The sequence below is a fragment of the Periophthalmus magnuspinnatus genome, chromosome 2, assembly GCF_009829125.3.
Source record: "Periophthalmus magnuspinnatus isolate fPerMag1 chromosome 2, fPerMag1.2.pri, whole genome shotgun sequence".
Lineage (NCBI taxonomy): Eukaryota > Metazoa > Chordata > Actinopteri > Gobiiformes > Gobiidae > Periophthalmus > Periophthalmus magnuspinnatus.
In genome coordinates, this window is record NC_047127.1 from 18,784,805 (window position 1) to 18,800,904 (window position 16,100).

At 40.2% G+C, this 16,100-nt stretch overlaps 1 protein-coding gene across 3 annotated transcripts in view; it reads left to right on the forward strand.

The window, feature by feature from the left end:
• LOC117381528 (peripheral plasma membrane protein CASK-like) overlaps nucleotides 1–15,246 on the forward strand; it is a 54,374-nt gene extending 39,128 nt beyond the window's left edge. For 2 of the 3 annotated variants that reach the window (XM_033978521.2, XM_033978513.2), the window contains 13 exons: nucleotides 250–328; nucleotides 437–522; nucleotides 856–924; nucleotides 1,525–1,593; nucleotides 1,826–1,861; nucleotides 2,649–2,690; nucleotides 4,200–4,396; nucleotides 5,352–5,467; nucleotides 9,911–9,991; nucleotides 10,117–10,197; nucleotides 10,995–11,197; nucleotides 11,319–11,402; nucleotides 12,066–15,246. In XM_033978521.2, coding sequence (XP_033834412.1) covers nucleotides 250–328; nucleotides 437–522; nucleotides 856–924; nucleotides 1,525–1,593; nucleotides 1,826–1,861; nucleotides 2,649–2,690; nucleotides 4,200–4,396; nucleotides 5,352–5,467; nucleotides 9,911–9,991; nucleotides 10,117–10,197; nucleotides 10,995–11,197; nucleotides 11,319–11,402; nucleotides 12,066–12,242 — 1,320 coding nt within the window. In that variant the 3' untranslated portion in view covers nucleotides 12,243–15,246. The remainder of the gene's footprint in view (nucleotides 1–249; nucleotides 329–436; nucleotides 523–855; nucleotides 925–1,524; nucleotides 1,594–1,825; nucleotides 1,862–2,648; nucleotides 2,691–4,199; nucleotides 4,397–5,351; nucleotides 5,468–9,910; nucleotides 9,992–10,116; nucleotides 10,198–10,994; nucleotides 11,198–11,318; nucleotides 11,403–12,065) is intronic. The other variant, XM_055226864.1, reaches the window with a different exon arrangement.
• The last annotated feature ends 854 nt before the right edge of the window (nucleotides 15,247–16,100 follow it).

Genomic DNA, 16,100 nt, shown 5'->3' on the forward strand with positions numbered 1-16,100 from the left:
TGCTGCTGCTGCTGCTGCTGCTGCTGCTGCTGCTACTACTACTACTACTACTACTACTACTACTACTACTACTACTACTACTACTACTACTACTACTACTACTACTACTACTACTACTACTACTACTACTACTACTACTACTATTACTACTACTACTACTAGTGTAATAGTACTGGTAGTAGTACTACTCCTACTACAACAAATGGACTAAAGCAATACTAAACTCACCATTTGTTGTTGTTTTAAAAGGGCATTACTCTAAAAATGAACGAGCTGAACCACTGTATCGTGGCCCGTATCATGCACGGAGGAATGATCCACCGACAGGGTGAGAATATTTACACTTGCATATGAAATATCAAACAGCCTTTGAGCTTAAACACTGACAGAAGTATAAGAAAAATCACATTTGTGTTTTTTTTGTGTCATGTTACAGGGACACTTCACGTAGGAGACGAGATCAGAGAGATCAACGGAATCAGCGTGGCCAATCAGACGGTAGAGCAGCTGCAGAAGATGCTGGTAAGTCCTGCCCTCTACATGTGTGTGACTGTGAGGAAGGAAATGTTATTAAAAAAACAAAACAGAAGAGTGTAAAGATCAGAGCAACATGCAACAGCACAACAAAATCCACACATTGAAAAGACAAGTCCACATGTTTTCACTGCCAGTTGTGCAATACTCTGTCAATTAATGTGAGTGCAACATTTTAAAGTAATACCTACACCTATTGCACGTTAAACTGTCTAAGCCATTTTAACAGAACAAATAACCTCTGATTTCCAGTTGTGTTGGGGGAACATTCTTGGTTAAATGTTTTAAAAATGACTTAAATGATAAATGTGTGTTTGACAGCGGGAGATGAGAGGCAGCATCACCTTTAAGATAGTCCCCAGTTATCGATCACAGTCTATGTCCATCGAGGTGAGTTTTTATCACATTATACAGGTTTATACAAATATTTATACCTAATGGCAAGAAAGTGTACAAAAATACTGCTTTGCCTGAAATGTTCCACAGTATAGCATTAAACGTATCCATCTTGTTACTCAAAAATACCTCGAAAAACCTGTATTCTTATGATTGAATTGGCCTGCTTGTCTTGATATAGATAGCTAAGTTAAATGTCATAATGTGGCACATTCTATGCAAAGCACACATCTCCATGGAGACACGTAGGAATGTTACATAGTGTGACGTTTAGTGTGGGGCGTTACATTTGAGTAACAGTTTGTAGGTGGCATGTCACCCATGATTCCATGGAACATTCTCCATGAAGATAGATATGTTTTATGCCATACTGTGGAATATATAATATATTATAACTAAAGGAACATTTTCATGGAAACAAGCAGGAGGAGATCCTCCTCCAGGCCAAATATGAGTCAGGTTTGTGGAGACGCAAGTCCGCTCATAATAAAGACACATGTTTGTTTAAGATATTCATTCTTTTATTTTAGTCTTTGATTTGACTAAAATGTTCCATACTGTGGCTTTAATTAGAATTGCTTTATATTTCTACAGAAGGAGTCTCCGGACGTTTCGCGCCAGTCTCCTGCAAACGGCCACGCCAGCGTCACCAGCTCTATACTGGTAACACTCATTGCTTTTATACCAATGCCTTTTGTATTTCAAACTCTACTACTTCTTTCTATTTCACCTTTCTCTTTTTCCTCTCAACAAATAATACCAAGCATATTGTAACTGTAGTCTACAATAGTTCCCCCTAGAGAATTTGATATAACCACTTTGATGAATATACTAACTTGCAGAGTCCAATCAAATGCATTTTTTCATTGAGTAATTGTCAAACTTTTTGCTTCAGGATCTCCCCTCCACTATTCAACCCAAAGGTCGTCAGGTGAGACTGGACTAACCCCACAGTGACCACAGCAGAGCTAGTATTCATTCATGTGCATGCAGAGGTGTATGCTAACTTCATTCAGTCCATCTCATCCATGTATTCTGTAGTAATTTTGTACAAGTTGGGCCACTTCAATATTAAGGCTGCAAAACAAAATGATGTCTGTATCCTGCCCCTCACACTTTTAAAAATGTTCTACAGTCCCACCTGTGTCCAGAGTCTCAACCTGCAGAGACACATACAGTACATGTGTGTCTCACTGTCAGTGTGTGAACAGGCCTCATGTGAAAAAAACCCTTCAGATTCACTCACTGCAGCACAGGCTGCAGGTGCTGGGGTTTAGGTAGTGACCAATCAGATCAGAGAGAGGCAATTTATGTTTAAACCAACTGGATTTCAACATTAAATCTGGCAACCCAAATGAGAGAGTCATGTGAGGCTCATTCTGCTTTCTCACACTGGACATGAAGGACTTGTCCTTGTCCAGTATTTTTGTCATTAAGAATAAATTAGCGTTAGAACTATTCTTATTAAAAGTTCTGTTTACCTCATTTACAGTTCCTTTAACAGGACTAGAACTGGAAAAGTGTGAACTTGTGAATAGCTCTTATTGTGCAGCCCTGTTTAATATTGGCCAACTTGTGTTTATATTTTAACCATTTTATCCAATGAACACATTTAGTTATAATTTCTCTAACAGACGATTTCCCATTTGGTTTAAACTCTTTATTTCCTGCATTACCTTCTGCATGACCTCTCTGTAAGTGTGATATCTGACCCATAGATCACCAGAACTCCAGTCACAGAGCAAAAAATGACTGTTAAGGTAAGACCAACTCAACAGACCCAAGTAGTAGTAGTAGTTGTAGTTGTAGTTATAGTTGTAGTTGTTGTAATTATTACCGTAAATTTCGGACTATAGAGCGCCCCTGAATGTAAGCCACACGCTAAATTTGAAAAGAAAATACATTTTGTACATATATAAGCTGCACCTGAATATAAGCCGCAGGTTTTCATGTTGTAACATGAGATATTTACACAGAAAGACGGTACACATACGTTTTTTTGTTTTTTTTTTTAATTTAAGACACTTTTTTCAAACTGTGCCTGAAAATTGGTGCCAACACGCCATCAACATGGGATGAACATACCTGCATGTTTAGAAAATAAAACAGCACCAACATGGGCCATCTGCTTTTATTTTCTCTGAAAGCTTTTATCGTCTTTTTACATTGACTAAGTTCTTCCCGCTGCCACCTTCAACGTCGCACCATCAATTCATTGAGGCCAAGCTTACTGCAGTGCCTCAATTTCCTTTGTTTATGGTCAAGCGTACGTGCAGTGCTTCTATTTCCTTCTTTGACGTCAGATCCATTGCCTTTATCTTAAAAGTTGCATCATTTGCATTTCTTGGTGTGTTTTCCATGCTGAGAGTGTGTGCATGATGCACAAAATGACAGTTCAAAATGCATTGCGCATTCTTCAGTGCATATTCTTTCCCCACGTGTCTCACTTTTGTGTTTACTGCTAGAGAGTGCCACCCGGTGGCCATTAGCCAGTAAAAATCTATAAATAAGTCGCACCGTTATATAAGCCACAGGGTAAAAAGTAGCAGCTTGTAGTCCGAAATTTATCTCAGTTGTTATAGTAGTAGTGACAACAGTAATTTTAGTAATCATTCATGTAGTAGTTTTAGAAATTGTAGTCATAGTTGTGTGTGTATATATATATATATATATATATATATATATATATATATATATATATATATATATATACACACACCCACACACACACACCCACACACCCCCACACACACACACACACATAATAATTAAAGTCACAGTATGTAACTTTCCGGAGGTGGCATGTCACATGGAAACAGCAAGTTAAAACCATACTTTGGAACATTTTCTATGATGGATGAGTTACTTAATACTGTGGAATATTATTGCCAAAGGGATAACATTTCCATGGAAACAAGCAGGAGAGGTCCTCCTCCAGGCCAAGTAAGAGTCAGGTTTGTGGAGATGCGAGCCCACTCACAGTGAGGACACATGTTTTTTTATATTGCAATAAACATGACCTAAAAGGAAAAAAAAAAAAAAAAAAAAAAAAAACATGCCTAATTTTTGGCAAAAAAAATGCATAGTGTGGCTTTAAGTTAAAGTTATATTTAAGCCAAGGTTATTTAATTGTAGTTTATCCACACAGTTTTTAAACAGGCATCTTTGACCTATCATTTCCCCTATATCTTTCTCTGCCTCCTTTTTTACATTGTAATCCCCAAAATTCCCTAAGTTTCTAAGACTTTTTTTCCCTTTTTGTTTTTCAGATCTACGTCCGCGCCCAGTTCGAGTACGATCCGTCTAAAGATGACTTGATTCCTTGTAAAGAGGCAGGAGTGAGATTCCGAGTGGGAGATATTATTCAAATCATTTCCAAAGACGATCATAACTGGTGGCAAGGGAAACTGGAGAACACTAAAAATGGGACCGCAGGGCTCATACCGTCACCAGAACTACAGGAGTGGTGAGAGTTTGGTTTAGTCACGTGTTTCATTTGTTTTGTTGTAGTTTTTGCTAAATATAAATCAATTGTAAAGTCTCTGGACTTGATTTTTTTCTGTCTTAAAAAATGAAAAACAGAACTAGTTCATTTCAATGGTAATCACTCTAAACCACATGTGTCAAATTTAAGGCCCGGGGGCCAAATGTGGCCCTCCAGATCATTTTATGTGGCCCTCAACATGGTAAATTAAAAGGTATGATGGTCTTAACATGTCATTTTATCAAGAGATATGTCGTTACACAGCCATATTTGTACATATATGCAAATTAATATGCAACATTTGAACCTTGAATAAGTAATAAATACAGAAACAGTTAATTAACAAGTTAAAAAAGTAGTTACATCTATTTTACATCTGGCCCTTTGAGGACAGCCATTTTGCTGATCAGTAAAATGCTGATGTGGCTGCTCTAAACTAAACAGGACCAAACTAAGTCTGCATCAGGACTAAACTGGGAGTAAACCAGGATAAGTGTGAATGCACCCTAAAAATGTCTTGGTTCAGTCCAGAGTTAGTCCTGTTAAAGTTCTGATTTATGGTTAAGTTTTAGTCTAGATCTAGTCCTGGTTTAGTCCTAGTGTTGTGTGATCTTCTGGATCCTACTAAATGTCTTTGTTCAGTCCCGGCCTAGTCCCGGCCTAGTCCCGGCCTTGTCCCGGCCTTGTCCCGGCCTAGTCCCGGCCTTGTCCCGGCCTTGTCCCGGCCTAGTCCCGGCCTTGTCCCGGCCTAGTCCTGGCCTTGTCCCGGCCTAGTCCCGGCCTAGTCCTAGTCTTTGTCAGTATCTATCAAAGTAGTCCAATGAAGAAACAATGTTGAACCAGTTACTTTAATTTTTTTAAATCTTTTTTGATCCTCTGATGCTGCTGTAGTTGTAGTTCTGACGCTAAATGACATCACTTCCTGTTGTATTTCCAGGCGCGTGGCATGTATTGCCATGGAGAAGACCAAACAGGAGCAGCAGGCCAGCTGTACGTGGTTTGGCAAAAAGAAGAAACAATATAAGGACAAGTATCTGGCCAAGCACAACGCAGGTACAACCATTCAGTCTACAGTTTATAACGATGACGTTCAAATCAGGGCTGCACAAATCAGTTACACACATTCAAATAATAACTTCAATCATTATAAAGCTGTATTCCTCAAATGTTCCACAGTATAGCATTAAACTTATCCATTGTGCATTTATTGAATTACAGCTGTTTATATGGCTCAAAAACACAGAAAAATGTGCTTATTGTGAAGAGGTCTCCTTTCCACTGATCTGATTTGTAACTTGGCCATATTAGCTGCTTGTTTCCATAAAAATCAAGTTCAGTGCCATACTGTGGAACATTCTAGGCAAAATGATAACCATGGAGACAAGCTATTGGAGGGTCCTCAGTAAGAAAAGTTACATAGTTTTTGGGGATAATTTGGCCATGAAAAGTCAAATTTGGATTTATTCGTTCATAAGTTTTGGATTCATGTAGTTTGAACAAATACTAAATTTCCATTTGATTTTAATGATTAAAGGTTTTCGTCCTGGTCACGGAACACTGGACCAGCTCTATACTCTCCATCGGGTCCTCGAGGGTTCGACCGTTATGCCCAACCAGTCCACATGTGTTTTGTGGATCTGGAGAAGGCATTCGACCGTGTCCCTCGTGGTGTCCTTTGGGGGGTGCTCTGGGAGTATGGGGTCCGGGGCTCTTTGCTAAGGGCTGTCCGGTCCCTGTATGACCGGAGCAGGAGCTGTGTTCATTGCCGGCAGTAAGTCAGACCTGTTCCCGGTGCATGTTGGACTCCGCCAGGGCTGCCCTTTGTCACCGGTTCTGTTCATTATATTTATGGACAGAATTTCTAGGCGCAGCCAGGGGCCGGAGGGGGCCTGGTTTGGGAACCACAGGATTTCATCTCTGCTGTTTGCAGATGATGTTGTCCTGATGGCTTCTTCGAGCCGGGACCTGCAGCAGGCACTGGGGCGGTTTGCAGCCGAGTGTGAAGCGGCTGGGATGAGAATCAGCTCCTCCAAATCCGAGGCCATGGTTCTCGACCGGAAAAAGGTGGTTTGCTCTCTCCGGGTGGGTGGTGAGTCTCTGCCCCAAGTGGAGGAGTTCAAGTATCTCGGGGTCTTGTTCACGAGTGAGGGAAGGATGGAGCGTGAGATTGACAGGCGGATCAGTGACCGCAGTGATGCGGTCGCTGTATCGGTCCGTTGTGGTGAAGACAAAGCTCTCGATTTACAGGTCAATCTACGTTCCTACCCTCACCTATGGTCATGAGCTCTGGGTAATGACCGAAAGGACAAGGTCGCGGATACAAGCGGCTGAAATGGGCTTCCTCCGCAGAGTGGCTGGGCGCACCCTTAGGGATAGGGTGAGGAGCTCGGTCACACGGGAGGAGCTCGGAGTAGAGCCGCTGCTCCTACACGTTGAGAGGAACCAGCTGAGGTGGCTCGGGCATCTGCTTAGGATGCCTCCTGGACGCCTCCCTAGGGAGGTGTTCTGGGCATGTCCCACCGGGAGGAGGCCCCGGGGAAGACCCAGGACACGCTGGAGGGACTATGTCTCTCGGCTGGCCTGTGAACACCTTGGGGTCCCACCGGAGGAGCTAGAGGACGTGTCCGGGGTGAGGGAAGTTTGGGAGTCCCTGCTTAGACTGCTGCCCCCGCGACCCGGCACCGGATAAGCGGAAGAAAATGGATGGATGGATGGATGGATTTTAAAGACCTATATTATGTAAACTGACTGAGCTTTAAGCCACGTTATAATGCTGCTTATTATTAGTCTGTCTGCATCTCCAAAGCTTAAAATGCTCTGCTCCACCTTGTGATGTCATGAAGTGGTAGCAGTCCTTTTACCTTTGGTTCAGTATAAAAAGGCAATTCCAGGACTGAAATGATCCAAATGTTTCTAGTGAAGGTGTATGGAGTTTAAAAACACAGTGGAGCACTTCCTGTGTCACCACACAATGACATCACAAGGTTGAACAGAGTGTTTTCAATTTGAGGGAAGAACTCAGCCTAAATTTGCAGGGTTTGTATGTTAAGCGTGTGAATGAAACAAAACACAACTCCAGGTCTGTTTGTGATGAGGAAACAACATTAGAACACAGATAAAATATAACATAATGCCAGCCCTGATTTTAAAAACAGTGAATAATACACATTTTAAAATGACACATTTTCACATCATGTGCAGGCCTAATTCATTTTAAATACCCAAATTAACCAAATCAATTCTGCTTTTTAACCCTAACTGTTGTCGATATAAATTGTTCGTACTTATTTCTTTCCCTTTGAAACTTTCCTCTTACTGTGATGTTAAATATTTCTGCTTTTTGTCCTTAAACTAACAGTAATTAACAGTGTTTTAATGTATTTTCATTTCAATTTTGAGTCAGATTGTTTTGATTTTTGGTGTGGTGATTCTAACCGTCCCCTTCTCCCACGTTTCATGCCGTCTTTACCCACTGGCTGCATGTAAGTAACAGCACGACAGGAGGCACAGGAGGAGACGTGGCTTCATATGGCAATCATCATTATAGCACTTTGAAAGTTTTGCCCAAATCTATTAGAGTTTTAGTAGTGACACAATATTCAGAGTGTAGCCACATTGTGTCAGCCTTGTAGTGACACGATATTTAGAGATCCTAAAATGTCAAAGTCCATACTCAATACAGATTCCAACACAGTGGTCCCTCGTTTATCGCAAGGATTACATTCCAAAAACAACCTGCAATAGGCGAAATCCGTGAAGTAGTCAGCTTTATTTTTTACAAGTATTATATGTATTTTAAGGCTGTAAAACCACTCGCCGCACACTTTATGCATTTTTCTCACACAGGTATTAACATTTTCTCACATTTCTCTCAAAGTTCAAACCTTCGTAGATTAAAAAAAATAAGCCCAGAACAAAACCAAATACAGTACTGTGCTGTAAATAAAAATGACAGCTTTTAGAAATACTGTAACAACGTTAATTTTAATGATCAAACTACGAGGGTGGACACGTAAGAAATGATTAGTGTGTATTTCACAGTTCCTCTGACCGCGCCTCTTCGTCCTGGCGTCGCTCCGCTGTCGTGTCTTGTAATGTTCTTTTTTCTGCAGTCACTGATCCACAAAGCTAAAGCAGACTCCATCCGCACGATGATCTTGCTGCAGTTACAACCCTTTTTGCTCCTTGTTAAAACTTATTGCTGCTGTCGTCCTTATGTTATTTTCCTCCTTCTTTATGTGACAAACCAAAGTTTCATTTATTCCGTAATGGCGCCCCCCTGTAACTTCTACCTTCCCTCAGCATGTCCAGATTTCACACTTTTTCTGAGATGATTAGCATCTTCCTCGGCCTTTTGGGGGCGGGTGCAGGCGCCTTTGTCTGTGCAGAATGTTTTGTTGACATTGTGGGTTTTGCTGGGGAGAAAAGTTGCAAACATACAGCACTTCAGAGTCACACTGCGATTCAACTTTTATATAAATTTGACTAAACTCATTCTGTACTGTACAGGAGACACGGCACGTCCCTCAGCCAATCAGGACGCAGAACACAATGCACGTTCATGTACTTTAAAAAAAAAAAAAAAAAAAAAAAAACATGCAAAATTGCACACAAAAAAATCTGCAGCGAGACCGCAAAAGGTGGACCACGATGTAGCGAGGGACCACTGCAGTTTCAAGTTAATAATATTCTGTAACATTCTTAATTCATTAGATGGTCAGTTTATTGTAATTACAGGTTCAGTTGAATATAAATGCAAACTCTAAAGACACATTATACCATACTATTTGATTATCTGCTTAATGAAACAATGTAAATGTGTTGTTTTGTCATGTTAAACCTAAACTCCTGTGTCTCCTGTGAGCTCTGGCCTCTGCTGCACTCTCCCCTTTGTCCTCACACTTTGTCCTCACACTTTGTCCTCACATGTTTAGTTAACCCTAAGACATTTGGTTTTATTAAAAGCATTTCATTAGAAAATACTGCATGAAGTTTAGTGGCAACACTCATGCCTCACAGCAGAGGGTTTGGTTGGATCCCCGGGTCGCCCAGGCCTTTCTGTGTGGAGTTTTTCATGTTTCTCCTCGTGTCTGGATGGGTTTCCTCCGGGTACTCCGGTTTCCCCCATCAACCAAAACATGAACGCCCTTTGAGACAACTGTTGTTGTGATTTTGGGCATTACAAAAGTAAAATGAATTGAATAGTTCTACTTTAGTTTCTAGTTTCAATCTAGTACTTATATGTACACACATTTTACCAACTGACTTGAACATCCACATGAATGAGCTGGAGGCATGGATTTAATAGTCTAGTTATTAGAAATGGATATTTGTAATGTTATTGTACGATATTTGTTTTGTATATATATCTCATACATACTGATCACACATTTTAGCAGTTTGGATCTTCAGATTTTTGGTTTGAACTTCTGAAATGGACGTAGCTGGGTTTTCAATAATCAGAATGTTGATTTGATGGTTTCTGTGTATCTGCAGTGTTTGACCAACTAGACCTGGTGACTTATGAGGAGGTGGTCAGAGTGCCCTCATTTAAAAGAAAAACTCTCGTACTGCTTGGTGAGTCAAGAGTTTGTTTGTTTGCTCCTGGTTTAGGCCTGGTTTAGGCCTGGTTTGGTCCTGTTTTTAGACCAGGACTAAACCAGTCAAAGTTTAAATTCTGATTTGTTTCTGTGATTTTGTAGGAGCCCATGGAGTCGGCAGAAGGCACATCAAGAACACGCTGATTGCCAAACACCCGGACCGCTTCGCCTACCCCATCCCCCGTAAGAGAATGCACAATATTAGATTTAAAAGCAATAAATCATTCTTTAGAACACCTGAAGTGGCAAATCAGAGAAAGTGAAAGTACACTGTCTGAGTCACTCTTTCTTTCACAGCTTAAATCAGCTTGTTCTTATTCTGTTACATGTTTTACAGTTACTGAGCTTTTGTCTGTTCGATGTGATTAAAGGACTATTATGAAAAATACTTTTTTTTTTAAATCCCCCATGTTTTCAGAAACATGTCTGAAGAGCTTTTATTTCTCATCCATGCATGTGTGAGTAATCTAGTTATCTCTCCCGGGTCCTATTCAAACCCTCCTTATGGTCAGCAGTACGAGTCTGTACAAGGCTCCGCCCATGAGCCTACATCAGCCATGCTCCCACATGACAATTCTCCATAAATATACAAAAACATGATACAAAACTGTACAGAGCACCTTGACAAACCTGATGTGATGTGCAGTAGTTTCATTAGTGGGATGCAGCTGAGTGGGTTGTGAGAGTGCTTTGAAGGGGGAGGGACTTAGCACAGAGAGCAAAGGAGGAGAGACTCAGAGTGTCAAAAACGAAATTGAAACTTATATGTTATATTTTATATATTATGTTATGTGTTACAGTTAATACCCCATAGAAGTAAAATACCCCCTCTTCAATGCAGTTTGCTCTTTATCACATTTTAATACAGTATATTAATTGCATTTATTTAAAGTATAAATGTATAAATGTATTAGATTGTTTCTGTTAACAGTTCATGGCAGATGTGAATCTGGTTTTATCTCCTCGTTTCTTTTCTCCAGACACCACCCGACCTCCCAAAAAGGACGAGGAAAACGGGAAAAACTACTACTTTGTGTCACATGATCAAATGATGCAGGACATCAGCAACAACGACTACCTGGAGTACGGCAGCCACGAGGACGCCATGTATGGAACCAGGCTGGAGACCATCCGACAGATCCATGGACAAGGCATGGTGGCCATACTCGACGTAGAACCACAGGTAAGAACCCGGACTGGACCAAGGAGTGAACCGGGGACTGAACCGGGGACTGAACCGGGGACTGAACCGGGGACTGAACCGGGGACTGAACCGGGGACTAAACCGGGTCTGTTATTTTCAGGCTCTAAAGATCCTGAGGACAGCAGAGTTCGCTCCTTTTGTCGTTTTCATCGCCGCGCCAACGATCACCCCGGGAATGACAGAGGTATGAACATACATCCATCCTCAGGACTGATTCTCTTTTGTCTTTTATGTCTCTGTTTGTGATTTAACGCTGCATGCTCATGATTCTTTTCCTGCATGTTTATTTTTGTGGCATGCTTAATTTTAATTAAAGATCCCACGATGGTGCCGAAAATTACCTGTAAGTACTAACACTTAACTTTTGTGCTGTTTTTAGAACTCGTAGCTTTGTTTGACCTCAGCAAATCCCATTTTTTTAATGTTAATGTTTATTTCTTTTATAGATTTCTTCCCCATTTTTCAAGTCTCTGTACCTGATTTTTTTTTCTGTCTTAAAAACATTAAAAGAGAACTAGTTAATTTTCACTTGCCTTATGCATTCTGAGCATCCGAATTATAATTTTATAAGCTCTTCACAAGTCTCAGAGTTTTGTGAACAACAGCTAGCATGCTTACATGCACTTGCTGATCCTTGGACAATAAAACTCTTTATAACTGGATTCAGACAGTACACAGTGGACTTATTTTGACCTCCAGAGCTGCTTCTACATGTGCTGTGGGGTGAGACACATTTTGAGACACATGGGAGAAAAATCAGGTGCAGGGCCTTTTAAGAGAATTCAAATTGGTTGATTTTGTACATTTTGATTTCTTTTTTGATTTTGTTTAAAATTGTATTTTCTAGGACGATTCTCTCCAGCGACTCCAGAAGGAATCGGAGTTGCTTCAGAAAACCTACGCTCACTATTTCGACCAAACGATTATCAACAACGAGATCGATGAAACTATCCGCCTGCTGGAAGAGGCTGTCGACCTAGTCTCCACTACCCCACAATGGGTGCCTGTTTCCTGGGTATACTGACCTCCGACTCCCCCTCTCACCTGGAGGTCCCCTTTTCCATCCAACCAACCAACAGTTAACCACGCAAATGGAAAATACAGGAAAGAAGCTAGTCAAAATAACAGACTCTTACAATTTCAAGAGACAACTTTTAGGGCCTCAAGGCAATCCCTGTACATATTATAGAAATTATACATAACTATATATAAAAGTACTATGGTTGTGCGTATAGCCGTAATGCAGGGAGAGGAGTGGTAGACATTTTTGTAAGTATTTTTTAATTTGAGCGTGGTAACTGAAGGATTGTATCAGCGAAAGGCAATATTAGCATGTGTACAACTGTCTCCCCTCGTAATTTTTCTTCCAGTGACAAATTTGAGAGAAGTAAGCACATAATATAAAGCTGCAATGGTGGCAAAATGCAAAAAAAATACGAAGATAAAACCAAGAAAAGCACATTTTTAGAAGTTTTTGCGTTGATCCTGTGGTAACCCTCTTTCGTTTGCTTTGTTTACAAGATGGTTTGCACAAAATGGACGTGTATCGCATCTATCGGTTCGTCAATGCCTTCTTGAAGTTTCAAAATGGCTCTCAAGCAAAAACTTTGAACGGAAAAGAAGGAATTTAAAATAATAACTGCCTTACGGAGCTAAAGGGAAGGAGTGGATAACAGCTATGCACGCCCCTGGTTCAATCCAACGGCAGCGTGGAGCGTGGGCGATGGAGGAAAGAGACAAAGAGGTTTACCAGTCGCAATCACCAATATTTACAGACCACTAAGTATGAATACCACACATTTGTAATGGTACTTTTGTTTTTAAATGTTCAGATTATAGCAGCACATCTACCTCTGCCCTGCCTCTATTGAGTTTGCTTATGTGTTTTATGTCAGATGCCCTCGCAGAAGTACCTTGTAATCCAATATCCAAATGGTACAGTGGCTAAGATTGGTTAATATTTGCAGCACGTCAACTAAGACATTAACAGGTGCATTTGTGGGCATTTCTGATGAATTTCAAAATATGTTTTAGACCAGGTTTAGACCTGGGTTAGACCTCATGGTACTTTGAAAGCAAAATAGTACCTGCTTTTACCTAAAATACAATGGATTCCACTTTAGGGGCTGGTTTAGACCCAGTTTAGGTCTCAGTCTAGTCTGATTTTTAGACCTGGTTTAGTCTTGGTTTAGTTCTGATTGTATGAAAGTTAATTAGCTCATGGTAATATTATAATATCAATTCAGTGCTTAAATTGCACAATGGTGTTTTTTGGGTCTAGTCCTGGTTTAGACCCAGTTTAGGTCCCAATGCAGTCTGGTTTTAGACCTGGTTTAGTCTTGGTCTAGTCTCAGTGGTGCTATGAAAGCTAAATATCCTAAGTATTGACAACTATTGGGACTAGTCTTGGTTTAGACCAGGTTAAGTGGGTTTAGTTTAGTCTTGGTTTAGTCTTGGTCTAGTTCTGATGGTACGTTGAAAGCTAAATATATTATGACACAAAGGCTGCTTATATCACTAAAATGCAATACCACTTTTAGGACTAGTCTTGGTTCAGTCTCAATTAAGTCTGGTTTTAGACCTTGTTTAGTCCTGGTTTGGTCCTGGTTTATACCCAGTTAAGTCCTAGTTTATACCTGGTTTAGTCCTGGTTTAGTCCTGGTCTAGTCTGGGTCTAGTTCTGATGGTACTCTCTGAAAGTTAACTGTATCAACCAATCAAACCAATACATTTCAGTAGCTGCTTATATCACTACCACTTTTGGGGCTAGTCTTTGTTTAGACCTAGTTAAGTCCTGGTTTAGACCTGGTTTAGTTCTGATTTACTCTTGCTCCAGCTGATTCGTCCTGTAAAACCCTGTCTCTAAACGCTGGTTGCGATTGGTAAACCTGCAGTGTTTCTGAATAGCTGGATGTACTAATCGTAGAGCCACTGTTTTAACTGTTGTTTGTAAAAACTGAGTATTGTTTCGGACGGCGCGCTGAACTCTCCTGTGTATGTTTATTGTTTCGGACGGAGGGCTGAACTCTCCTGTGTATGTTTATCTGGTGTCTTAAGAGTACAGAGCCAATGTAAAATACTAACTAAAAGAGCTCAGTGTGTGAAATCTGTTTTGGTAACTGCAAAAAATACATTCAAAATGACTTGAATTAACAATATTGAGAGTTTTGACTGAAAAACTTGTATTTGTGCAACACATTTTCAACCTCTCCAGGAGTATTAAAGTGCACCTGTTCTGTGAACTGGACTTTTCACATCTTTATCCATGTTCTAGTCGTTTCTTCTCATTGAGCCTCTGAAGTTGTATTTGGAGTGATTCATGTTTGAGTAATCTTTAATCAACTATTTTCAAAACGCTATTTTGCTGATCGACCTTCGTTTAACCTCCACCAGTACACACCCTCTGTGACATACACACTTCTTTCTCCAGTTTTATTTTCTTAATCTTTGATACTCATAGGATTCAGGCAGCGTCACAACAATTGAACTTGTTTCTTTTCTTAAGTCATTTTAGATGAATATTGTGATTTAAAATGTGTAAATTCTGACATAATGATACACAGTGGTCACTGATTATAACTATAGAGACACAAGCACAACAGGCTGGTTTAATAACTGCAGACTTTGTGATCTGATGATAGAAGTCGATATTATAGAAGATTTACATTTGGTTTGTTCCCTGGTTCAATTCTAAAAATACATGGTCAGATGCAGTCAGTATATAAACCGTGTGTAATGTCTAATAGTCAGAACTACTCAAATGATAATTCTGGAGCCATTTAAAGGTTTTTGCAGTGGGTCGGTCCCATGTCTCTGCTCTTATCAGTTTGTTGATATAAAACTAAGGCTTTAAAACGTGAAAATCATAGCTGGATTTTGTGATGGCAGCGGTGACGTGGGATCGATTTGAACCAAAGCAAAACATTTAAGTCCTGTGTAAATGAAATCTGCAAATGACAACTTCAAACTGAGACGTTGTTCTTTTGTTATGTTGATTTTTAAAAAAAATATATTTCATTTTAAGTGTTCCAAGTCTATGTGTCATTATTTATTCAAGTGCAGAGAAGCAGATCTCCTAGCTACTCCTTCCTACACTGTTTGCAAAAGTTCCACATTATGGCATTTAATTTTTTTATCCCCATGGAAACAAACAGGTGACACTACCAGGCCAAGTTACGGGTCAGATCTTTGGAGAGGCGAGTCTGCTCAGAGTAATATTGCATGTTTATCCAAGAATTTTTTTGTTAAACACCTGTAATAAGAAGAATGCAAGATAGATATGTTTAAAGCTTTACTGTGGAACATCCCAGGCAAAGCAGTAACATCTCCATGGAGAAAAGCAGGTAGCAGACCCTACTAGAAAAGTTACACAGTGTAGCTTTAACTACCCCTGTTCACAGTAAAATAAACTACTTTTTATTTATTTATTTAGTTGGGACAAAGCATGTTAATGAACAGACATGAACGGAAATACATACCCAAGGCTCATTTCCATCTGTACTCTGCAAAGTATTTTACTATACTAGGAATACTAAAGCAGTAGGAAAAATCATTGTTACTGCAGTTCCCAATTTATCTGCCAATATCACCATCTATAATGAGGCTACTACAGGAGTGGAACCTGCAACCTCCCGCTCTTAGGCCTGACACTGCTCCTGTGTGCTCTGCTCGCTTTTGTCCACCAGGGGGCTTCAGTTCTCAATGTATCTAAAAGACTTGGTTCTGTTCAAAATAATCCAAATATGAGCTGGACCTGTGTGTCTGTGACCTAAACATGAGTCACACAGAAGGAAGACTCTCTCCAGACCTGAGCTTGTGGGTTCAAATCCCTGACTTTGGTTTCTACAACATATAAAGAATGTTTTGTGAATAATTGGATGGC